We start from the raw sequence: 24383 nt of genomic DNA on the forward strand, positions 1-24383 counted from the left end.
GTCGGCCGCGCTCAGTCCTCGGCAGCCGAGCGCTTCGGGTCCCCGCCAATCGCTCGGTGTCGCGCCTTGGCCTGAGGTGGCGCTCTGCGCGCCCGTGGATGCCCATTCTGGAAGCCCGACTCCAGGGACACCCACCGAGCCGTCTCTCCCTTCCACCCTCTGGGTTCCGCTCAGGGCGCGGCCCAGCCTTCCGAGCAGGAGTGGGGCTGGAGTGCGCAGAGCCCCGGGGTGGGCCTGAGGCTCCCTGCAGCCCCCTCCTTCGCCAGGGCGCGCGCCCCTCTGGAATGTGGGTGGAGGCTGCTCATTCCGGGGCCCCAGGCGTCGACTCCAGGGCGGGGGCAGGTGGCAGCCACCAGGTGAGTGCCCCAGACGCGTCCCAAGGCCCACCGGCCTCGCCCCAGCGACTCGGCGCCCTCTTTTTATGGGGAAGAGTGGCACTAGGTCTCGGGTCCTCCGGGTGGTCCGAGGCTGGGCGCCCAGAGGCAGGGGCCTTCCCTCGTCTGCCATCTTCAGTGCAGCAGCCCTGGGCGCTGCCCTTTCGCCGCTGCTGGGGCCCGGAGGACGAGACAGTGCCGGCGGCGCGTCTGCGGCGGCCTCCTCCCCTCCCCGCCGCCGCCGGGTGCCGCAGGATCTCAGCTGGCACCAGCGGGCGGGCAGCCCTAGGGCACGCGGGGAGCCTGGCCTGGCGCGGGCCTTGGAGCTGGGCGCGCGGACCCGCTGGACACGAGCCCGGAGGAGTGGAGCTGCACAGCCGCGGCGCGCTTCCGAGGTGCGGGTCCGGCCGGGATCCGGGGGCGGGGCGGGGGAGGGGCGGTGGCGCTATAACCCCCTCCCCGCCGCCGCCGGCCCCACACGCCAGCCGCGCCGAGTCCGCACAACTCCCGGCGCGCCGAGCCGCGGCTCCTCCTCCGCCGGCTCCCGGCTCCAGCTCGCAGCTCCGCGCTCCCGGCTCCCGGCGGCCAGGCCCGAGCCGAGCCGAGCCGAGCTGCGGAGTGCAGCTCAGCGCCGGGCCGAGGGTGCGCCGTGCTGGGCCGCGCCGGGCCCGGGCGGCGGCGGGAGCGGCGCGCCGGGCAGGTGACGGGCGGGGCGGCGGCGGCTCCAGCCTGGCCCCGGGCCCTGGCGGTGCTGATGCTCGCGAGGCCGCCGACGCCCGGGCCGGCCGGCTCCTGAGCCCGCGCCGGGGAGCGAGCGCCGCGGCGGCGGCGGCCCCGGGGACGTTCCTAGGAGCAGGCCCGGCCCCGCCCCCGCCCTTTCGTCCCCACCCCCTCCCGGCGGCCCGCGGCTCCCGGCGGCGGCGGCGGCGGCGGCGGCGGGCGCGCACTCCGCCTCCCAGCGCGGCCGCGCCGGCCTCTCCGCCCGCCGGCCCGGCCCGGCCCCGCCCGCCCGCACCCTGAGGGATGGTCCTGCCTGTCGCCGCCACAGGAGCTCGGCTGCAGCTCGCGCCCCGCCGCCTGGCCTCCCCGCCGAGCCCCACGCGCCTCGGGCCGCGATGAGGACCTTGGTTTGCCTGCTGCTGCTTGGCTGCGGATACTTCGCCCATGCCCTGGCCGAGGTGGGTGCCCCGCCATGGACCCGCGGCGCGCCCGAGCACGCCCCCCGCTGGCCGGGCTCTCGGGGCCCCGCAGCGCGCATCTCGCCCGCCGCGGGGGTTGCTCCGGCCCCGGGGGGATCCATTTCCAGGTCTAAGAGCTCGTGAGTCCCAGACGCGTTGCGTCGCTCGTCCATGCACTGACTGGGGGCGTGCGGGGCGGAGGAGCAGGGAGAAACTTCGGGGGGCGCGGGCTCCTGGCCGGGAGGGGTAACTGTGGCGCGGCGCCCGGGCCACGGGGTCTGAGCCCCGGAAGGGGGGCGGCGGCCCATGGACAGGTAGGGCGGCGGCTGGAGCCCCCGGCGGGGCAGGGTGGGCACTGCGGAGCCGCAGCCAGGGCTCGGGCGGGCCGGCACAGTCCCCCGCCCTAGGCCTGCGTACAGGTGGCTGCGCGAGACGAGCTTGCCGGGGCTGGGAGCCCGCTCCCTCCCACCTCCAGTGTCCTGTCCCCCCACCCCCCACCCACCTCAGAATCCAGCCCCGAAAAAGCTAGGCTTGGGGCTCCAGCCTGGGCTGGGAACTTAGGACTGTAGCCTCCAACGACACCCCCCTCTCGCCTCTCTTTGGGAACAGGGAAGGCGTGAGGGTGGGGGGAGGCAGGTGTAGGGGAAGGGGGGCAGTCAGAGCAGGACCCCGGAGCGGATCGAGGTAGACATTTAACCCCCAAGCTTCCGGCTGGTTTGCCCAGTGCCGCCGCGATGGGGTCGCCTCATTTAGACTAGGGCCACTGCGGGCTGGAGCCGGGATTGGGAGAGTGTGCCCCGAGGGACCGAGACCCTGGCTTCCCGCCTGGGGCCGCGGTTCCGGGGGTGAAACCCAAGCCCCAGGCCAGAAAGTGTTACTAGGGTGTCCGTGACTCTCGCTGCCGATCCGTGACGCATTTCAACTTGATCTTTCTGGATGCTGATCTCGCTATTGAATCAGAAACTCCCCTTCCCCGCGCTGCCTTGTCTTAAGCCCTCCTGCGACTGACCGGGGCGGAGGGCCCGAGGGCGGGGACTTTGTTTGAAAGTCCAAAGAGGGAGTCCCCCTGCCTGGGCCGGGGAGGCCCTGGGTCCTGCCGTGCCCCACCCCCACCCTCCCGCGCCACCCTATGTGCCTGAGCAAGTGGGTCCGGTGGCCAGGCAGAGGGGAGCCACCGTGGTGACCGGCACCCGGCGGAGGTTGAGTCTCCCGCCGCCCACGGCCTCCTCTCGTGGGCTGAGGACCGACCCACGCCCCGCCCTGCCGGGCACGCAGCCTGACCATGTCGCCTCCGCCCGCAGGAAGCGGAGATCCCCCGCGAGGTCATCGAGAGGCTGGCGCATAGTCAGATCCACAGCATTCGGGACCTGCAGCGACTCCTGGAGATAGATTCCGTAGGTAAATCGCGCCCCCGGCCCCGGGCGCCCCGGAGGGTTGGATCCCAAAGGTCACACTCCATTCCGGGCCATAAAAACGCGAGCGCATGAGTCAGGCCCCTTTCCCAGCACACTTTCTCTCCGGGCCCGGGCCGCTCGCCCGCCCGCCCGGCGGGCACTGCTTTCGCGCTTTGGAAAACACCAAGAGTCACGGGAAGTTCAGCGCATAGAGGGCGCCGCTGCCGAGGCCAGGTGTGCGCACCGGGCAGGCCGCAGGAGCGGGCGGAGCCGGGCCAGGCCTGGGCCGGCGCCCCGGAGCCCGCGTGGCGGAGGCCAGGGAGGCAGGCACGGCGCCTCAGTCCTGGGAGCCTTTGTGATGCCTGGACTTGGTGCCTGGCCATGCCCGCGGGCTGGGCCTTGTGGCTTGTGGAGGCCGGGTCTCTCTCTTCACGAGCCAATAAAGGTCCCGCCTAACACACATCTGCTCTTGGGGGACTATTTTTGGGTTTGCCCTCAGGGCCTGGAGCCTAGCGACTTTAGAAAAGCAGTTTGTCAAGTGGAGTTTTGAGGCTGTAGCCCCCTCCCTAGAAGGCTGAGATCTCCTACCTCGGGCAAATAGTCTCTCCCCACCCCCACCTTTGGGACCCCTTTTATAAAGACCCTTCCCTGGTGTGCTGCAGTGCCTTTCCTGAAGGATGGACCAAAGGGGTGGAGGACTTTTGGGTGAGGTGAAGGTGGTGTCCCAGCTAACCGCTTTGGGGGGGGGGGTGGTTAAATGGAATCACGTGGGCCTCGTCATTTGAAAATTTGTACCGAATTAGGGTAGCAGAGAGGCCTGAACTATTCCATTTCCTGCCAGAACCCTGGAAATCCTCAGCAGATGCTTATCAGGAGGTGGGAGGTGGGATGGGAGGGTGGGCAGGGGTTTCAGTTCCAGGAGGGTGGAGTGGACTGGGCAGTGGGGTCCTGGCTGTGTGCTTCTGCAGGATGGGCTTTGGGTGGGTGAGTGCTTGCCCACGGGGGTGGGAGCAGACCCATCCCCGCCCCCAGAAGCGGGTGCTGCATCTCTGAAAGTTCCCATTTCAGGGGTTTTGTTTTTCCTGTCCCTGGGAAGGGCGCCTGGGGACGCCTCTGGGAAACAGACCATTGACTTTCTCATTCTCCTCTGGGCCCCACCCCCTCCCTTTAATGCTTTTAGCTTTGGGCTCAGCAGGTTTATGCTGATGGCATTCCTGACTCTGGGCTAACTTGGCCTAGGGCCTCTTTCTGAGGGGCTTGCGGGGTGAAGACCAGTCCTGGGGCTGGGGGGTGACCAGGACACACCTCCTCTGATCCTCCTGCCAGACTTGCTGGCATCTGGATTTCATCTTCTGGTGGGATCTCAGGTGTGGCAATATGGGGCCCCCAGGGGCCTGGCCTGTAGCTCAGCCAAGTCCCTGCCCTCTTGGTCCAGCCAGGTGGAGGGAGGCCAGTCTCCTGTGGACTGGGGTTGCTTCTCAGCTTGCAGGGAAAGCTTTCCCATGCATGCAGATCCTAAGCAGCTGTGGGGCCTTCTGCCCCACCCACCCACCTTGGGCACTACTGGCCTGCTGGGGATGCCCTGCTCCTGGAAGGTGCAGGAGGTCAGCGAGGAAAGTGCTGCAGAGTGGTGGGAGGGCCAGCCCCAACCCCCACCTTCATTCCGTCCTATTTTGTAGCCCAAGGCTCTCAGAGCTGGACACAGGGTGGGTGGGAGACTGCAGAGGAGGCCTCCCTCGCTGGCTTGGCGGCCTCCTGACATGAGCCTGGAGCCCCACCATGGCTCCACTGGTCCCATTTCACCAGTGTCAGCTCGTGGTCACCTGTGTGGATCAGAGCAGAATGGCCATGGTGTTTTCAGGACGTCCATCACCAGGCATCTCTGCTGAGTACTCCTGTGTCTACTCGAGCCCCCAGCCTTTCTGTGGGATGCAGAGCAACATGTGCTGGTTATTTGTAGACAGGAAACTGAGCCAACACCTAGTCCCCCTGTGAGATTCAGAGACCCTGGGCTCGGGTGGGGGGGTGGAGACACTTGGCCTGCCCCCTGTGTGTCCCACTGAGCTGTCAGTTCTGGGGAGGGGTGGGCAGGGGTGGTGAGTTCCTCTAAGCAGTTCTAGGGTTTGGAGAGCTGTATGTGGTCCCTCAAGATGAGTGATCTCAGGGCTGTGTGTGTATGTGTGTGTGTTTGCTGAGAATTGACCATTCAGCACCAGGCCTGGGAGAACTTTGTTCTGGCAGGGGTCTGGCCCTGTGCCTGTGGGACATTGAGTAACTGGTTGTAAATATTGGGGGCTATTAACGCCCTGACCAGTGCTGATGGCCCCCTGGCCCCCCCAATACTCCAGGATGACATCTGTGCTCAGAAGACACCAGGGAAGAGTTCTTGACAAACTCCAACCTAGAATGAGTGATTCACACTGTGGTTACCATCCTGGACAGGGCTGCCCCAAGTCCCCCTCTTGCCCACAGGTTGCTCCCCGCCTCCTTCCTTCTAGGCCTATGAATCAGCTTGACTCATGACTACCCATCCCTCTGTGTGTGTCTGTGTCTGTGTGTGGGGTGGTGGATTGCTGAGGTCTGGTTTCAGCCCTGTTGGCTCTCCGGAAGGCTATTGTCTTTTCTGTTTATTGAGCGGGGGCAGCAGGCCGGCCTGGGTGGAGCCATCTCAACTGGGTGGACAGAGCTCCTTAGGCTTAAGTTTCAGTTCCTTCAACCAGTGAATGTTCTATGGCCACAGGTCTCTGGACCTCAGTTTCCCCATATGTAAAGAGCAAATGCATAATTCCACTCCCTCAGCCACCTCAGTGCAGTGCGGAGAGGCGGCACCCTGTGACACCATTAGGATTCCTCTTGTACATAGGGGGGGGGCACTGACCCCCAATTTGGATAAGGCACAATTGTCTGTGCCCAGAGGTGACTTGCAGATACACCTTGGGTGGGGAGGGAGTGGGGAAGTGGGGCAGATAAAATGCTCTTCAACCAGGTGGTTGATGGGAAATTCTTCCTGTGTGAGTAGCCCTGTGCACATCTTATTTTGGGTCAGGAACGAAATAAAAAGTGGTGACCTTGGAACATGGAGTCATTTTAAGTCAAAAGCTGCGCTACCCGTATGGCCCTGTCACACAACTGAACCTTCGGAGCCCTGATGGGGCAGTGGCCAGACGGGTGACTGACCAGTTCAAATGTACCAGCCACCCCAGGAAAAAGGTGTGGCTGCCCCCAAAGGACTGACTCCTGCTGCCAGCTCTGGGGGACCCTGCAGGGTTGGCATTGTTGGTCGGAATTGGCCTGGCCTTGGCCTCTCCTGCAGGGCTTAGGCCCTGGTGTTGCGGGATTGGTTTAGGGGTGCTATGGGTACCCCGTGGATTGGACAGGAAGGGGCCCACCTGTTTGTCTGCACCCAGGAGGAGTTGTGATCTAGTGTGGTGGCCACACAGGCCTTGAGGAGGGACCCTGAGGTGGGGGGACTGCATGGGCAAGGTCTTTGTGAGCAGTGATGCATGCTGCTTCCTGGGGTCAGTGGGGGCTCATGGATACAACTTTCCTCCCCAGGGGAACCCAGCTTTGAGTCTAGGCCAGGGAAATCATCTATAGGCCCCACCCCTCAGTCCATGGCGGGATGGGGGGGGAGGGACAGGGATGGGAGGGGCTCTAGTGTGGCTGGGACACCGTCATCAGTAGTCCTTCCAGACTGAGACAGACTAGGAAGAAAGGTCTGGAGGGATGGGGGAGGGAGGGGTTGAGAATTGCATCCCTGCCCCCATTTTCTTTGTTGGAGTCTGAATTCTGAGAGCCCCACTAGTGTGGTGGGTGCTGGTCTGGGCTCTGGAACCCTTTTTTCCAGGCCCCTCCCTGCACCCATCCCCCAGGCCATCGCAGGCTCCGAGCTGGGTTTCCCATTCTTTCCAGCTCACTGGCCTTCTGCACCTCTTCTTCAGCTGCTCCCCTTGGGGAGGCCTATTTCAGGCACGAGTGGGGTCGGGCCCAGGGCCCGGAGCCTTATGCCACTTCTGATGCCTGGGCATGGGGCTTCGGGGTATGGCAAAGAACAATCACTCACAGTCTCACACATTCACACACGCTCACTCAAGGGTCAAACACATCTATACTTCCACGCTCACAGTCTCATACATTCACATACCAAGTCCACACACATGCTACACACTCGCTCACCGTCTCACACATTCATACTCACACACACACGCTGCACACTCAACCCCAGAAACCTAGTAGACCATCTCTGGGTCCCAGCCCAGGTCCTTATCCCTAGATTCAGTCCTCTGTCCCCCAGCCTTCTAAAGAGGTACAGTGGGGAGTCTGGGACCAAGCTAGGCAGACACATTTGGGGACCCTTAGCCTTTGTGGAAGCTCAAAGGGGACATTCACAAGCAGTTCCCTGCTGAGGGAGCCATTCACCTGGGAGTGGGGAGGGCCCGCACTCTGTCCCTAGCTGACTCTCAGCTTGGGCCTGGAGGGAGACTTGCTGGGTGAGCCAGAGCATCTTGGTGTGGGTGAGGCAGACCCTATTCAAGTCCATGGGACTCGGCCGCCACCCTCGGGGCTGTGTGGACTGGTCCCCATTTCCTTTCTACCTGCAGGTGCTGAGGATGCTTTGGGGACAAGCCTGAGAACCCGGGGGACCCACACCAAGCATGCCCCCGAGAGGCGGCCAGCGCCCGTCCGCAGGAAGAGGAGTATTGGTAAGAGGAGTATTGGTGGGGCAGGGGTGAGGGGGCTGGTAATGTGGCCCAGGGGTGGCTCCCATTGACTGGCTGAAGTCCACCCTGGCGGCTCAGCCCGGTGTCCGCCCTCAGGGGGACTGAGCGGACCCTCACAGTGCCTGAACTGGAATGTTCGACTGTCTTGTTTTCAGTTCCTAGCCGTTGGTCCAATGGCAGATGGGTGTGGGAGGTGGCGGAGGCCTGCTTCCACAGAGGGTACCTGGGCGGTGGTTTGAGGGTCACCTGCAGAGTGCCCTGTGTCAGCCTGAGAGCCGGCTGCTACTAAAAGCTGGTGGAGTGGGGGTGGGGGACGAGCAGTCTGTCAGGGTGGGAGCTGCCCCTTGGCAGTTGGCCAGGCCAGGTTGGGCAGCCATCTGCCCCTCCCCGACAGAGGGTCCCTCCTTCGATCGGTCCTGTCCCAGCAGGTTATGACAATAGCCCAGGTGGGCAAAATCATGTGTGTCCTGGAAAGGGGCAAACTCGGGGCTGAGGGGCTTGGGGCTGTGACTGGCTGCCCTACCATACCCCGAGCCCTGTGCTGGGTCTGGTGCTGGGCTTGTCTGGGAGACCCTTGTCCCCTTCCTGACACTGCCCACTGAGGTGGGTTCTGTAGCTTGGCAGAGGGGGTGCTGGGGATGGCCGGCCAACCTGCCCTGTGCAGGACCTGAGGCACAGCTTTAGAGGTACCTGAGTCGGGGGGTGGCTCTGTCACCTGTAGAGCTGCCTTGGTGTGGCTCTGGGCCTCTGGTCAGCCCACTGGCAGCTGTGATGAGCTGGACAGGTAGGGCCCTGGCCTTGCCTCGTAAGGCAGCATGTGGACAGCAGGTCCCAGTAAGGTTCTCTCAGGTGGTTGGTCATGCCCGGTGCCCAGATGGACTCTACGGGCACAGGCTCCCTGAATGGTTGCTTATAGAGAGCAGAGCTGCCCTGCTGCCACCTCCACGACAAGGGTCCGCCCCGGCCTCTGTCACCCCAGGACTGGGAGTCGGACTCCCGCTTCCCCTCACATCCGCCCCTGCCCCCTCCCCTGTGCTGCAGCCACTACAACCATCTTGCTTGGGCAACTACCACCTGCTGGTTCTCCCGGTTTCCCAATGTCTCCGGCCATCCCCATCCCCACAATGCTCAGCTCGGGACCCCTGCCCCTGGAACCCCCACTTCCTTTCCGCTTCTGCTTTGGCCTGTTGACATTCCCAGTAAGTGGGGCCTCACAGCATTTTCCTGCTATGGGGAGCCTGCTTTGGTCATCACCCCACCCAGTACCTCTGGGCATCTGGCTCTTACAGCTGGGCCCCCTCTGACCTTCCTGAGTCCAGTGGGTGTGGCCATGGCAGGACTTGTCTGTTCCCAGGTGGGGGGGGGCACCACCAGCTGCAGACCACCCCTCCTTAGCTCTGCAGCCTGCCTTCAGAAGGTGCTTCGTAGCATGCAGAAGTGAGGGGTCAGGGACTCCCTGAGGCTGTGGAATGACAGCTTCCAGTCACATGGGGCAGCATGTCTGGCGCTTCCCCTGGGGCTTCAGCCCACCCTGGGCTGGGGCCTGGCAGGGCTGATGTGATCTCTACCCACAGAGGAAGCCATCCCCGCGGTCTGCAAGACCAGGACGGTTATCTACGAGATCCCTCGCAGCCAGATTGACCCCACTTCTGCCAACTTCCTGATCTGGCCACCCTGTGTGGAGGTGAGGCGCTGCACGGGCTGCTGCAACACCAGCAGTGTCAAGTGCCAGCCCGCCCGCGTGCAACACCGCAGCGTCAAGGTGAGCCGCCCGGCTTGGCCCCATGGTCCAGCCCTATGACCCTGGACCCCCCAGCCCCATGACTCTGGAGCCCTCAGATGCTACCCCCACTGACCGTAGACCCAAGACCCCTGTTCTCACATCTCTCAGATCCTGGCTACACAGACCCCGTAGCCTAGCCCCTGACTCCTGACCCATGGGCCCACTCTGGGGCACTGGGGGTCTGACCCCCTGTGATGGCTGCCGACGCATAGAGTTTGAGGGCTTTGGTTCGCATGTGGTCCCCCATGGACAGCAGTACCCTGCAGGCCCTGTGTATCCAGCTGGGGCCTGGGTGTCCCCCTTTGTGAAGTGGGCCAGCAGAACACTGCAGGTTGGTGGCATGAAGGCTCTGGCCTAGAGGCCCAGCGGAACCTCCACCTGCCCTGGCCTTCCCGCTTGAACATGGCCTCTCAGGGTGTCCTCACTGGGCGTGGCGATGGATTTTGGTTCCTTTGGAGCCCTCGTTGGTGGGCAAGGGAGGTGGGGCCCGGTGTGACTCGGCCTGGCAGGTCCAGTTGAGCTCTGGATGGATGTGGCTCTTCCTTGCAGGGTGAGGCTTTCAGAATTTTTGTTCTGGGTGTTCCGAACCCAAAAGACCAAACCTATTGGCACCAAACTCTGTGCTTCAGAGAAGTGCTATAGAGCAGGGCTACTTGTTCTGAATAAGGTTGCCAGACCTTTCTTCTGAGGTGCCCACCAGGCCGCCCCCTAAGGACCTGGGGCTAACCCCTCCCTTTCCCTCTGAGGTTCAACTTGACCTTGAAAATCGAGTGGGAGGGAAAGGAATTGTGCAGGGCAGCTCTATGCTGGCCTGAGGTCACTATGAGCTGGCATCCATTCGCTGGCAGGGAGTCTGATTTTTGGTTTTCCATACTTGCTTACTACGAGGCCAGTCCCGACTTCCCCGCAGCCTATTCAGCTGTGGGCGTTGAGGAGTGTTGGGACTGTGGCCTGAGAGGTGGGTCCCTCTGACAATGCCCCCCACTTGCTAGATAACACCACATTCTTTGTCTTTGGTCCTTGGTAGGACAGTGTAGGACAGGCTGACTTGTGCTTACTTACAACTCTCTGGTGGAGTCAGTGACTCACGGTGACCCTGTAGGACAGGGTAGACCTGTGTCTACTGGTTCCCAGACAGGAACTCTTCTCGGGAGTAGCAAGCCTCACCTCTCCTGCTGAGCTGCTGTGGAGATTCGATCTGCCGACCTTCCAGTTAGCAGTCCAGACACTGGATCAGACTGGAAATTGTTCAGTATAGATAAGAAAGAACAAGTTAGCTTGTGCTTTCCTTGCTTCCTGGGTAGTCGCTGCTGCCCCACTGGGGGTGTGAGTATGTGGAGCTGTGGGGTGGGGGGAGCTGTGACAAGTACCAGAGCCTGTGGCTCCACACCCCAGTTGGCCATTTCTCTTGTTCTTGGGCTGGGGGAGCCAAGCCGAGAGGAGCTGGGGTCACATGGACTCCCTCCGAGGGGGACCCTTGGCTGCCTGTCAAATAGTACCCTTCCTCTGCCTCCCTGCCCTGAGCTGCGTGACCCCCATTAACCCAATGTGACACTGCAAAGACCCAACTTCCGGACGAGGGCCCGTCACGGCAGGCTTTGTGTGGGGCTGTGGGCTCAGTGCCAGCCCACCACAGCCATGTTCCCCCCCCCCCAAACCCCCTGCCCCACACGCTGGTTCCTAACTGGACAGAAAGGAGATGCTGGCCCATGTCGGCCTCTGAGAAGTGGGCGGTGCTAAAGGAAGGGCTTGTGCTCACGAGCGGGGACAATGTGGTCACAGACATGGAGGACTGGGCCATTTGGGGTACACAGTGCTGAGTGCAGTGGCATGATGCTAGATGGAACGAGGTGTCCTTGCCAGGACACACAGCAGGGACTGAGTTACCCACCCCTTCTCTGGGCAGCTGGGGTGCTTGTGGCTTCCCATAGGACCGGGTCTTCATCTTCAGGAATCGAGGGGTCATCTGGGGAGCTTGGTCTGGGGACTCTATGCTCCCAGCTTCCCTGGGTTGTGGTGGGGAGGCATGCTTCCTGGCACCCATGGTGTTCAGTACAGTGTGTGTTTGGGGGGGGTTGTCCTTCCTGGGAAAGACCCTGCCCCCAAGGGACAGACTGCACATCTGGGTGGCACCTGCCTGGCTCACAGGGTCTGCTGATCAGAGCTGGACCCACCCTCCTCCTTCCCCATCAGAACATTGGGAGGACAACATCCGGCCTGGCGCTGGGGCCCAGCAGAGGAGATGGCATGCAGGATGGAGGGACAGGAGGCCCATTGTGGTGCTGGCCCAGCCTGCTCCTTACGGGGTCAGGCCGGACGTTGACCTGGGTGTGGGCGCTTGGCCCCAAGAAGCCCCAGATTCAGACTGAGGGTCTTTGTAGTGGGTGGGGGGTCCTTAGGGAGAAAGTGGTGCAGGCAGGCCCTCAGGTCTCCCAGGTGTGGCGGCGTTGATTGACTGCCGGCCCCTGGGGCTTAGGCCAGAGCTTCTTTAGGAGGGTGGTGCATGGTGGTCCGGTCAGGGAGCTGCCCAGCACAAGGTCTGCTCATGGCCGCCTGGGCCTTGTCTGAGGAGTATGGCAGGGGCCTGAGGCCCCGAGGAGGCAGCAGAAGCCCCAGGGTACACACACACACCACACGTACACTCCTCTCTCCACCACCGCTCCAGGCCAGTCTCTGCGGGTGCCCTAAGGTCAGGAGCCTGTGTCCTGCTCTGCTCTTTTTGGGGGTTTGGCCCGGAGGAAGCAGACCCATGCCTCACGACCCCTGGGCAGTGGGAGGCAGTGGCCCAGTCTACTCCTGGGGTCTGGGACAGTGCCATTACTAGACACATGATTGTCTACTGTCTTCTGGTCTGCACCGACACCAGGTCCCTCCTGGACCATGCCCCTTGGGTCCAGCATGTCCAGAGGTGCTGGAGCTAGCTGTTGGTGGCTCTTCAAGGCCACAGAGCAAGGCTGAGATGTGTGGTCACAGCTTGGCAGCCACCTGCTCTGCCCGGCTGGGGCCCCAGCTGGCTGTATGTCTGCAGATATCTGCTGGGGGCTGGATGGTCAGGGCACCGTGGTATCCTTGTTGTTCCAAGTTGTGCCTATTGGGGGGATTGTTTATTGGCAAGTGGCTGTGTCTCCTGTGCTCCCTGACCAGTGACCAGTCCACCACTATCAGAGAGCCTCCCCAGGCCCCAGGGTGGACGTGGGCCACTGTGCACTGGAACCTCACCACGAGCCATGCCTCTGTCCCTTGTGTGGGGTGCTTGGCTAGAGAGGGGAGGTTCAGGGCCCATGTGTGCTGGTGAGGAGCTTATTTCCAGCCCTCGGGTGCTCTCGAACTCCATGATGCAGCCCCCACCCCCGCACCCACCCCAGGGCTCATCCTACTTCCTCCTGCTGGTGCTGTCCTGGGAGGGATGGGGAGCACAGTGTCTCTGGGGGATGTGGAGGGAAGGTGTCTGGCCAGCTGCCTCCTGTGCTTATCTGTGAATGGGCGGGATTGTGTCTGCTGAGGGCCTGGCAGGTGTGATCGGTAAATAGTTGTTTTATGGTGGGTCAGTTCTGCCCAGAGTCCTCAGAGGAAGCCTGGGGCAGCGGGGCTTCACCTGTTCTGCAGGCCCTGGGCTTTCCCTCAGGCTGGGCTGCAGGGGGAGACTTCTGGTGTGTTCAGGTGAGAGGAAAGGGAGGCCTCATCACTTCCCACTGGGAAGAACCCGACTGGTAGGCACATGCCAGCCACTGGGCTGTGGGGAGGGTCCGCAGGAGGCCCTCTGCCCATGTGCAGAAGGCTTAGGGGATGTTAATAGTCTCGGCATGTTCCTGGGGTGAGAACGTGGCCATTTCCCGGCCAGACAGGGTGGCCTAGCGGCCCCGAGTGCTCCCACACCCAAGGCAGGTGCAGTCATAAATTGCTGTTTATTTTCTCTGACAGACAGGCTGTCTGGAGAGCCTAGGGGTAGGGGCAGCACAGCTCTGACTGAGCTGAGTATGTGCCCCAAGAGGGACCTAGGTGAGGCTGCTTATTGAACGAAGGGGCCAGGCAGTCCTTCCAGCTAGGGCAGCCAGAGGCCCAGGGACCCTGCATGGGAACCCCCCCCCACACACACACACAGAACCAAAGGCAGCCTGCCCACCCTTGAGGGAGGGTCCTTGCCTGCCTCAGTGGGTCACAGATTTAGGTGAGCAGGCAGGCTACCCCAAGGCCCCCCAGCTTCATCCTGTGCCCCTGACTGATTTCAGGAAGACAGATCCGATTTCAGGGGCCACCTTCCCCCCATGGTGACTGGTCACTGCCATGCTTTGCAGATGGGAAAACTGAGACCACCAGCTCTGGTCCGACCCCATCCCTGGGCACCCCCTGTGCTGCAGGGAGCCCATATCCCCTCTGGGAACCAGTGCGGTGAGGCTTTCTCCCTCCTCTGTACCCCGGACGCCCCAGGTGACGCAGCGAAACCTGCCTCTCTCAGCGAGCACAGGGCTGGTGCCAGCCCTTTACACCGGGCGGCAACACCTCTTCACGTGTCCGATGGCACCTTTGCTCCTGGGTTGATGATTAACACGTACGCTTGGGGAGTCCTCAGCCCAGGCCGGGTCCAGAGCCGATTATGGGGCAGGCCACAATGCCCAGGCTGCACACAGGGGGCATGGGGGGGGTGGCTACTCTGCCAGCCTGGCTGCACACAGGCCTCAGGGCCCCAGAGAGGCCAGGGTGGGTGGGCAGGAGTGCTAGCATGTCCTGGGCTCTGGGCTAGGGCCTCCACGCAGTTTGTGAGCTCACTTCTGGAGGTTTCAGCTCAAGTGGAGGGTCCGCCCTCGCCCCCTGGCTTGTGGCTGTCACCCACCGTGGGTCTGTCTCTGTCTTTATTAAGACAGGCTCATATGTGATTAGGGGCAGGGGTATCCCAGGGTGGGTAATTCCCACCTTCTGCATCCAAGACCTGGGTTCAGCTCCTGGCCAGAGGACCCATAGAGGATGACTGACGTGTGGCTGTGACAATGAATAGGTTTCAGTGGATCTTCCAGACTAAGACAGACTAGGGAGAAAGCCCTGGTGACCCCGTTCTCACAGGTGGGTCCCAGAGTCTGCTGTAACTGACCGTGTGGGTGGCAGGGTCCCAGGCAGTGAGCATCTGGTATCACTGATGTGTGTGATGGGGTTAGGACCACCCTATCCCATTGCTCTTAACTGGACGTGTCCTTACACCCTCGAACATGGCATTGGCCACAGATACCAGGTCATCTTGGGGGCTTCTGTCCACTCACAGAAGTCATAGTAGTGGGTCCTGGGGAGGGGAAGCACCTGGTGACTGTGGGGACTGCATGGGGCTGACTTTGTGGGTGTGGGTGGGGGTAGCAGCCAGCTGGATGTGTGGGCACTGGGGGCACAGGACTGTGAGAAACTTAGGAAGTGGGGGTGGGGTGCACCAGAACCCACTCATCACACGTTGGGGAGCCTGAGCCCTTTCCCCATCTCAGTGGGGTTGTCAGACGCCGGAATTGTCCCCTATCAGGAAGACAGCTAGCTGATGGCTTCAGGTGGCACAGGGGTGGGGGGGTGGTGGAAAGCAGAGTGCCTGCTGACCCCTGTGTCCCCAAGTGAGAGCAGGACTGGCCCTCTCTTAGAGTGGACTTCAGGCTGGCTGCAGTGGGCTCTCAGCAAGCCTCCACCAGTACCCACGAGGTCTGTCAGCATTGAGGGCTCGCTGGCGGCTTGGTGAAGATGATGCCTGTGTATGTGTTCCTGCCTCCTGGGAGGGGTCCTGGCCCCCAGTGATGCCCAGGGGCTAGCCTGGGTCTGGAGCAGGTACACCTGACCTGTCTCCTGGTCTGTCTCTTTTTTCAGAAAGTCCACCCTTGGGTGTTGGCTGAAACAGTGAAATGTCTTTCCTTTGGGAGATCACTGTGTGGCCAGCATCTTCTGGGGCCCTGTGAGCAAGTCCAGCTCTGGGTGGTTCACTAGCAGGACCTTCTGGCGTTGTGTGTCCTGCACTTGTCTCTGAGCTGGGTGCTCGCTGGACAGTGAGTGTGCAAACACGAGTGCGTGCGCTCTTCTGGGATGAGGGTCTAAGTGAGCAGCAAGTCCTTGAGTCTGTGCCCGGGCTCAAACAATGTTAATTTTTCCTCTTAAATGAAAGTGCCCATTTGAAAGAAGTTCCTACAGCCCAGCTATGTAGAAAGCCCCTCCCTCTGCCCCCTTCCATGGGGTCCCATGCAGTGTTCGCCCTTTGAGCTTCCCTCGAGGTGCCTGGGGCCATGGGACCAAGGGGCCAACTCGCTGACTGCCAGGCCCTGCCCCGCCCCGCCCCACACACCTCCAGCCCTCGTGACACCAGGCTCCTCTCTCGGCAGGTGGCCAAAGTGGAGTACGTCAGGAAGAAGCCAAAATTAAAAGAAGTGCAAGTGAGGCTGGAGGAGCATCTGGAGTGCACGTGTGCAATCTCACACCTGAACCCCGATTACCGGGAAGAGGGGACAGGTGGGTGCCACCCTGCCTATGGAAGGAGGGTTCCTGAAACCCACTCGGGCGGGGCTTGTGGGGTGGTTTCTGTGAAGAGGAGCCCTGGGTGTGGCGGAGAGGGCCTAGCGTCCATCCAGAGGTGTCCCTGAAGAGCCCCGCCCCGCCCATGCTCCCTGTCTCCAGGGTAGGGCTTGGCCCTCTGAGTTGCTTTAGCAAGGTCCACCTCTCAACCCCACCCCTGAACTGCAGCCCAAGCTGAGGGCTGAGCTTCTGGTCTGGGCCCGAGGCTGGGATGCTGTGGAGACATGGCTGAGGTGAAGACTGGATTCATGGACCAGTACCCACAGGCCGCCCTAAGCCTTGACCTTTGCCCTCCAGGGCGGACTGTGCCCAGAGGCTGTGGGGCGTGGGGACCCGCTGGGGTGGCCGCCCTGGAAGGGGTGGGGGCACCAGGAAGTGCAGAGTTTTCTGCCGAAAGATAAACAGGGCAGGTATTTATTGCTCTAGGGCTCCCACCGCACCTCCTGGGCCTGGCCAGGCCTTGCGCTCACCCTCCCTGCACTTTTGTTGACAGGAAGGCCTAGGGAATCAGGTAAAAAACGGAAGCGAAAAAGATTAAAGCCCACCTAGAAGGCCGGCCAGGTAGGATGGGTGGGTGCTGGAGCCCGGGAGGGAGACCAATCAGCCTGATCACTGTGGCCACAGCGCCACCACCGGGACGGGGCTTGATTGGGACTCTGCCGCTTCCTTCCTGTGGTGCTGGCTTGGGTCTCGGCCCCTCTTGCTTGGCCTTCTCCTGTCTGATGATTGGGGAGGCAGGCTGGCGGGTGGGGAGAGTCAGAGCGGGCGCAGGCTCTGGGACGGCTCAGGGGTGCCTGGCCAGAAGGTCTTCAGGAAGTGGCTCAGCCCCTCTGACAGATGGAATGACTGAGGCTGGCGGAGCTGACCATCCAGCTTGCTGGAGGCCGAGTCTAGGTTGTTGGCATGAGCCTGCTTGGCTGCTAACCAAAGAGGGTCTACCCAGAGGCCTGGCATTCTGCTACTCAAAGGTAGTGACCTTCGACCCTAGGGGCACTCATTTTCTCCTCAGACACCAACCAGCATGGCCAATAGGTATTAAGTGTGGCTGCTGGGTCACACTGTAGCAGACAGCACTGCAGGACAGGGTGGAGCTGTGGGTCACACTAGCAGACAGCATTCTACTTAATAGCACCCAACTCCTAACTCACAGCCTTCCCCTCAGTGTGACTCACAGTGACCCTCCCTGTAGGGTCCAGTAGAACTGCTCCTGTGGGTTTCCGAGGCTGTCAACCCTTACAGGAGCAGACAGTGGCTCATCTTTCCTTGTGGGTTTGAACTGTCGACCTTGCAGTCAGCAGCCCAGCGTGCACCTATTAATGCCACCATGGTGCCCTGGGCTGCTGCTAATAGCCACCCCCAAACAATCCCAAACAACTCCGATTAGGTAGAAGTTAGTTCTTCATGGGCCCAGACCAGGAATTTAATCCCAGGCCTCCATTCTCTGTGTGGCCGGTGAATCCAACCTTGGGCTGCCTCACTACTCCCGGCCATCATGCCCAGGCTCTGGGTTGGAAGAAAGCAGGAAATGAGGACAAGAACACAGGCCCTCAGAGTGTCCCCACAAGTCCTTCCCAGTGGGCAGCTCTTCGTGCTGGCATCTCCGGAGAGGTGGTCCTCCTCAGCAGTCAGTCAGCTCGGAGTGACCGCAGGTAACCCAGGGAGGTTATCTTGGACCTTCTCGGTCCTCGCTGTTGCCTCCTGACCCTCTGGCCATGGTCTCCAGGCCCCTGGGAACCTGTGGTATCCAAGAAAACCCCAAAACAGTGAGAAGAGGCCCTTGAGCCGGAAGCTGAGAGCCCAGCTCCCCAGGCGTAAGGGGGGTTTGGAGGCGGCCCAGAGTCAGGGAGAGTTTGGGGCCAGGCCCAATCATGGGGGGGTTCTCTGCTGGGGCCCAGAGGGTAAATCTGCTCTCACAGAGCGGCAGTTTCTGTCCTTCACGTGACTGATGGGCCAGAGGTAGGTGAGCTGCTCCGGTCTGAGTAGCCTTTAGATTCTGAACAGACAGGTGGCACCCAGGCCAGCATGAGACTCTGGATCAGTGAGGCCACCCTTGCTCAGAGGAGGTGCCCAGCCCTGTCCACAGAGCCCCTTCTGGCCAGGGCTGTGGCCCAGTCTTTGTGCTGTCTCAGGGCCCCAAGTGGCTGCTCCAGCCCAGAGATCACTTTGCACTCTGCACTTGAGGAAGGAGGAGGGGAAAGCCGTCCGGCCTCAGTGTCTTCATCCGTATGATGGGAGGATAGGGCTTGCCTTCAGCCCAAGTTCCATTCTGGGAGCGAGCCCCGGCCCTGGCAGGAATGATTGCCCCTGGGCCATCTGAGCCTCACCCCTGCTGGCCGTCTGTGCTGGGGCCAAGCTAAGCACCTGTCTCTCCTTCCTCTGCAGATGTGAGGTGAGGAGCAGCGCCGGGCCTTCCCCGGGCGGGACACGGGTGCCCGTGGCGTGTTACATTCCTGACCCACCGTGTATGGTGCTGTTGCCAGCATGCGGCCTTTGTTCTCCTCCGCGCGGCAGACTGTCTCCGAGGACCCTGGGGAACAAAGAGACAGTGCACATTTGTCTAACGTCACATCAAAGCAAGTATTGTAGCACTCGGGCAACAGTCAGAGGCTTCCTTGTCCAGGAGAGAGAGAGCGGGAGAGAACGGATCACCGCGCAGTGGCCCACAAGGGACGGATGCCCGCGGGGCCGGCCGGCGAGAGGACCCCCGGCACGGTGGGGTGTGGTGGGTGTCGCAGCCACCAGCGGACTGGGTGTGTGCGTTGAGGTGCTCCTGGCCGACCATGCAGGAACCTGCCTCCTGGACGACTCCCTGCAGGGGCACGGGTGGGCAGGCGGGCGGGTGCCGCAGGGGCACGCTGAGCCGGGAATGTACCGGGAAATGCCACACCGACGCCGGAACCCCATCTCCTCGCTCGGGTGCAGCGCTTTCAGGCTGTGCAGAAACCTTGGGAGCCTTAAGTGGATTTTTGTTTTGTTTTGTTTTTTACACCATAAAGTGATTATTAAGCCTTTTCCTTTTTACTCCTCGCCTCGCTCTCTCTCTCTCTTTTTTTTGTCTCTCGGATGACGATGTGGACACAGTGACACACGAGGTGTCGGAGGTGGGCGGTACTTTTGTTCCCGGCAGGATGCAGACGAATGGCTTGAGATGTGCTCAATAAACATGGTATACCTACCTATGCACCACTCCCACCTGTGTCTGCCTCCATGTGTTCTCCCGGCTCTCCCCCTTCAGGGCCTAGCACGGACCAGCAGCGAGAAGGGGCCCAGGCCCTACCTCCTGGGGTGGGAGTAGGGGATGCGGGAATCCAACCAAACTCAAACCTAGTGCTACCGGCTCGTCTGGCCCTCGGCCACTTGTGTAGGGTTGCCGAGCCTGTCAGTCTGTAGGGAAGCAGACAGCCTCATCATTCTCTCTCGGAACAGCGGTGTGGTTTGAACCGCTAACCTTATGATTAGCCCAGAATGCCTAATCCATGGCATCACCGGGACCCAGGTTCTAGTCCTGGTTGCATGGGTGCAGCCACCACCTGTGTCTGGAGGCAGGCATGACGTGATGCAGGGCGGCTTTCAGCGGAGAGTTCTGAGAGACTAGGGAGAAAAGTCGGGCTCTGTGGGGAACCCAATTGGGAGTTTGGTTCCACTGTGGGGCGGGGTGGATGAGGCCTATTTCCTGGGTGACGGGTGACCCCCAGAGCACTCGTGGCGCGTCGTCTCCCGAGCCTGGCTTGGGGGCCGAGCTCCTGTTTGTACCTGGATCGTGGTTCATTTTAGGTGAGAAGCTGTGCTTTTTGTGTGTGTTGGACACAGGTGTGTGTGTGTGTATGTGTGTGTGTGTGGTGTTTATGGATTCTTTGTGAAGATCATGTTTGAATTTTATGGAATATTAACACTTTCCTGTCCCCAAGAACTTGCCATCTTTTTAAGAACCCACAGACACGGAAAACCCAAGCAAAACAGGCTGCAGAAGCCTTGGCAATTGTTCCCCCCGACCCCCCAGTCCAGCCCCGTCCCCGCCCATGGGGTCATGGCTGGGTTAGAACCTTCTGGGCTAGGACCTCATGCCTGAGGAATGCTGGGCCTGTCCCAGGGAATCCCAGGCCCTCTTGGGAGAGGCCCCAGGCCTCTAGCTGCCTCTGTCTCCAGCCCACTGTGGGGGTTGGAGAGTTTTAGGCCAGCAGTAAGCTGGCTTGGTGGGAGCAGCAGGCCCAGTTGGCTGCTGCCCACTGCCCCGGCCGGGGTCCTCCCTGCCTTGGCCTTGCAGTGTCCCATGGATCTGGTTGCTGCCATTCATCCAGGGACTTTGTGCCAGGGAGCTGCCTTCCTGTTTCCAGGTATGATCAGCGTGGTCTCCACATGAGCAGGACGCGGCGTGGTGGATCACAATGAGGTTACAAATGGGTCCTGTTATCAGAAGGTTGGCAGTTCGAGTTTGCCCGCTGCCCTGAGAGAAAGATGAGGCCGTGTGCCCCTGTGAAGACTCAGCCTTGGAAACCCACAAGATGTCTCTGCTCTGCCCTACAGGGCGGCTGTGAGTCCGAGCCTGCTCGATGACCCTGAGGGGTTCCAGTTTGGGTGTGAATGTGGCTGGTCTTAAGGGTCGGGCCAACATGCTGCCAGCTGCAGGTGAAGGGCTGATTTGGGGGCGCTGGGGTGCGGGGAATATGAGGTTTCCCCAGGAGTCAAACCCCTCCATGTGCCAGGCTGCAGCCCTCTCCGGAGCACTATGTCCAGGGCATCTTCAGGATGTCCTTCCCTCCTCCCATAATCCCTTCCTTGTTCCTTCCTCCACCGCAGGTGAGGACGCCCTGGGCAGGGCAGGAAGAACCAGTGCGAGCCGGCCAGGAATGGGCTGTGGCTGGTGGAGGCTGTGGTCTGGGTCTGTGGGTGCCTGGCCTTTGAAGTGGTTGCAGTGTGTCCAGTGTCCCGGCCCACATGGGATGAAGCCTTTGCTGTGGCTGGCCTGCATTCCTGGCATTTCTGAGCCTGTCCGCCCTCGGACCCAGAGCTGGGTGTGCTCACAGCAGACCGCGGACAGGCGTCCCTTGCCTCGGGACGTGGCTGTGGAGGGGAGGCGGCTCACAAGCAGGCTGCATGTCCTGCCATCCTTGCTGCCCTGGCCATGACCTTGAAGTTCTGTCCCCCTTCCTCCTGCTTCTGGCCCAGAGGTTCAAGGATAGGGGGCTGAGCTGTGACAGCCTTAGTCCAGTGCCATTCCCAGAGCCCGACTCTTGGTGGCCCTCCACATGTTCCAGGGTGAAAGACAGTGGCAGCCTTTTTGAGACAGAGACCTGGGGGTGCCAGTGGTCAGCTCCCTGCTGACTTGAGACTCTCTTGGGTGGGACCAAGGGAGATAGACCTGGAAACCCCTGTGCTCCTGGCTTGGACTGGGTGGGCTCCGGTGTGCGTGCTGACCCTGGCCGCTGCCTGCCCCTGACACAGATGGATAGAGACGGGAGCCTGGGCTGCAGCTTGATCACCCTGGGCCAACTCAAGGGTCTCGGGAAGGGGCGCCAAATCCTCTTGTACTTTGCTCTTCTGCGTGTGGGGGGGTGTCTGTACGCTTAGAGGGTGCTGTCATCCACAGAGCCCAGGGACTCTCCTCATGCCAGGTGTGGAGGGTGGCCCTGAGGTAGTGTGTAGGGAACCTTACCCCACTGTCCCCCTTGGGGCCTCCCGCACCAGCCCCCCTTGGCCGGGCAGGGCAGTGAGCTGGTGGGCTCAATGGACCTGCTTTGTCCACTGTGGCCTGGGAAGCTTGATGCATGCCCTGAACCTGCCCTGGATGATGGCTATTTATAAAGTCCCTCTCTGGCAGGCCTCTGACCACAAACAGGCTTGTTCCAGCTGCTCTGCCTCCAGGCTCCTTCCGATGATGTCATCGGGTGACATCATGGGCTGGCAGTGGCCCCACCTCGGCCTCCACCATGGTCAGGGTCACCCAGTCCATAGGGACTAGAGGCTGGGCAGCAGGGAGGAGAGCAGGTGGAGGGAAAGGGAGATGAGGCAGGGAGGGTGAGGGGTGGATTGTCTGCAGTGTGAGTGACGCCATGGTCTTGAGCCCAGTGGGACTTACCTCCCTGTCCTGGCTGGGGACCCTGCAGAGAGTCTGGCTGGTCAGTCAGGATGTTTGTGAAGCCTTGAGTGGGTGGGGGTACCCTGGGACTCTCACCCCAACTATAAGAAGTGAGAGGCTGAGCCTCTGGCAGCCTGTAGAGGTGGCATTGTCCAGCTGGAAGCCAGGACCCCAGGTCTACCTGACTTCACAGAACCCCAGGACCCCCATCACACATACAGGGGTGTCGTTGGACTTTGAATTTCATCTGCTGCTGTGCCTGGGGTTCCTCAGCCCATGGGGGGATGGAGGAGGAGTTGGAGCAGGTGGTCGCTGGAGTTGACGTTGCCCCTCCCAAGGAGCTGAGTCCCCTCTCTGAAGATACCTCTTGGTGGCAGGGGCTTCCTGAACCCTCTCTGCCTCTTTCCCCAGGACCGAGGCTTGGGAATGTATGCCAACAGGTGGCCTTGACACTCAGGAGCTGGCAGCATCCATCCCTGTCCCAGGGGAGCCCTTCGACGCTGGGCATGTGGTGTCTGCCGAATCAAACAGCACTGTCCCCACCAGGTCCTAGAGCAGCCCAAATGTAGGGAGTATTCATTGTCGGGCCTTGTGCCTGTGGGCAGTGGGCAGTCCCTCTGAGGGCTGCCCTGTCCCGTACCACCGACGTCTGCTTCCCCCCACCCCCTCTGGCCCAACCACCAGGCCTTCTGTATCCTGTCATTCTGACCTGCAGGGCAGACAAACCAAGAGTGTTCCTGCCTTTTTGGGGTTCCTCCCAGGCTCAAGAGGCTCTGCTTAGGTCCACCCCTCCCCAAGGGGCATCACCTGGGCTCTCTAAGCATCGTCCCCAGGAGACCTCCACACCATTTCCCACTATCCTGACTGCCACCTCTTCTGGGGGCATCCTGCAGGGGGGCCAGCTTTGGACCTGGACGCCTACCCCAGGGGAGGGAGCAGGGGCTTCCCCAAGGTTAGTTCTGCAATCTGTGAAGTTGGGGTGGTTGTCTGTGGAGCTCCTAGAGGAGAGTTGGGGCACTTTCTGGGTCTTGAGGCACCTGGGCTCTTTCTGCTGCATCTCTGTGATATGCTTGAGGCCAGGCCCTGCTAGGGAGGACATGTAGGGGCCAGTGGGAGTTGGCATGCAGAGGTTGGGGCCCACCAGCTTGGCTGCTGACACTACTCAGGTGTCTGGCATGTAGCCAAGACTGAGACATTGGTTCCTACTCCAGTGCCCCAGAGCCAAGAGACTTCTGGGGTGGGGGCAGGGTCTGCCCACACCCGCTAGTACGGGCTCCCGCATCCGCCCAGCCTTGCCCTCGGCCTCAAGGAAATGCTCCTTTGGCTTCTTTCAAGGAGAATGAGGTCGCTGGCATGAGCATGAACTCGTCCCCAGGGGCGGGGAGGCAGCAACCACTCAGTGCAGGAGGCACACCAGGCACCCTCCAATCCCTGAGGTCCCCACCGGGGGACACACACCAAGGAACCTGGGACCATCACCCAGGGGCACCCCTGAAATTCTCCCAGAACTGATTAACTGGCAAGCAAGTTTGGGGGTGCTGGGCCAGCTGGGACCGGAAGCTGGTTGTCTCTGGGTGCATGTTTGTTCATTCATTTATCCATCCTTTCATTCATTCACTTGTCCATCCATCCATCCATCCACTCGTCCATCCATCCATCTAGTTGTCCTTTCATTTATCCATCCATCCATCCACTTGTTTGTCCATCCATTCATTCACTCATCCATCCATCCATCCATCCATCTGTTCATTCACTCATCCATTCATCCATCTAATCGTCCATCCATCCATTCATTCACTTGTCCATCCTTCCATCCATCCATCCATTCATTCACTGGTCCGTCCAGCCATCCTTTCATCCTTCCTTATTTCCTTTCATCCATACATTCACTTGTCCATCCTTCCTTTCCTTTCTTCCATCCATCTAGTTGTCCATCCATTCATCATTTATCCATCCATCCATCCATTCACTTGTCCATCCATCCATCCTTCCTTATTTTTTTCATCCATCCATCCAATTGTCCATCCATCATTCCTTCTTTCCTTCCTTCCATCCATTCATCCTTCATCCATCCATCCATTCTTCCAGCCAGTTGTCCATCTATTCATCCATTCACTCATCTGTCCATTCATTCTTCCACTTCCGTCATTTGTCCATCTACCTATGAATGTGTTTGTCCGTCCATTCATTCATTTTTCTCGCTCAATGCAGAGACTGCTGCGTCTGGGCAGTCTGAGTTGAAGGGAGAAGGGCCGTGTTGGACAGGAGCAGGCATCGTGCCTCAGGCCCGGGCGCCAGTGAAACAGTTGTGGTCTGGTGCTGTTAGGGG

At 61.0% G+C, this 24383-nt stretch overlaps 1 protein-coding gene across 3 annotated transcripts; it reads left to right on the plus strand.

The window, feature by feature from the left end:
- PDGFA (platelet derived growth factor subunit A) lies at positions 1–19168 on the plus strand. Of its 3 annotated transcripts, XM_075527644.1 has the most exons (8): positions 163–769; positions 1423–1552; positions 2854–2950; positions 7548–7649; positions 9242–9429; positions 15789–15915; positions 16472–16539; positions 18361–19168. In XM_075527644.1, exons 1-7 carry the CDS (start codon positions 285–287, stop codon positions 16525–16527), a joined length of 1185 nt encoding a protein of 394 aa, XP_075383759.1. In that variant the 5' UTR covers positions 163–284; the 3' UTR covers positions 16528–16539; positions 18361–19168. The 3 variants fall into 3 exon arrangements, 2 of the variants coding, with proteins under 2 accessions (XP_075383759.1, XP_075383760.1); XM_075527645.1 differs by lacking the exon at positions 16472–16539 and having other exon boundaries at positions 187–769; XR_012779058.1 differs by lacking the exons at positions 15789–15915; positions 16472–16539; positions 18361–19168 and having other exon boundaries at positions 1–769; positions 2854–2946; positions 9242–9381.
- Positions 19169–24383: the final 5215 nt, after the last annotated feature.

Source organism: Tenrec ecaudatus, chromosome 12, assembly GCF_050624435.1.
Source record: "Tenrec ecaudatus isolate mTenEca1 chromosome 12, mTenEca1.hap1, whole genome shotgun sequence".
In the NCBI taxonomy this organism is placed as follows: Eukaryota; Metazoa; Chordata; class Mammalia; order Afrosoricida; family Tenrecidae; genus Tenrec; species Tenrec ecaudatus.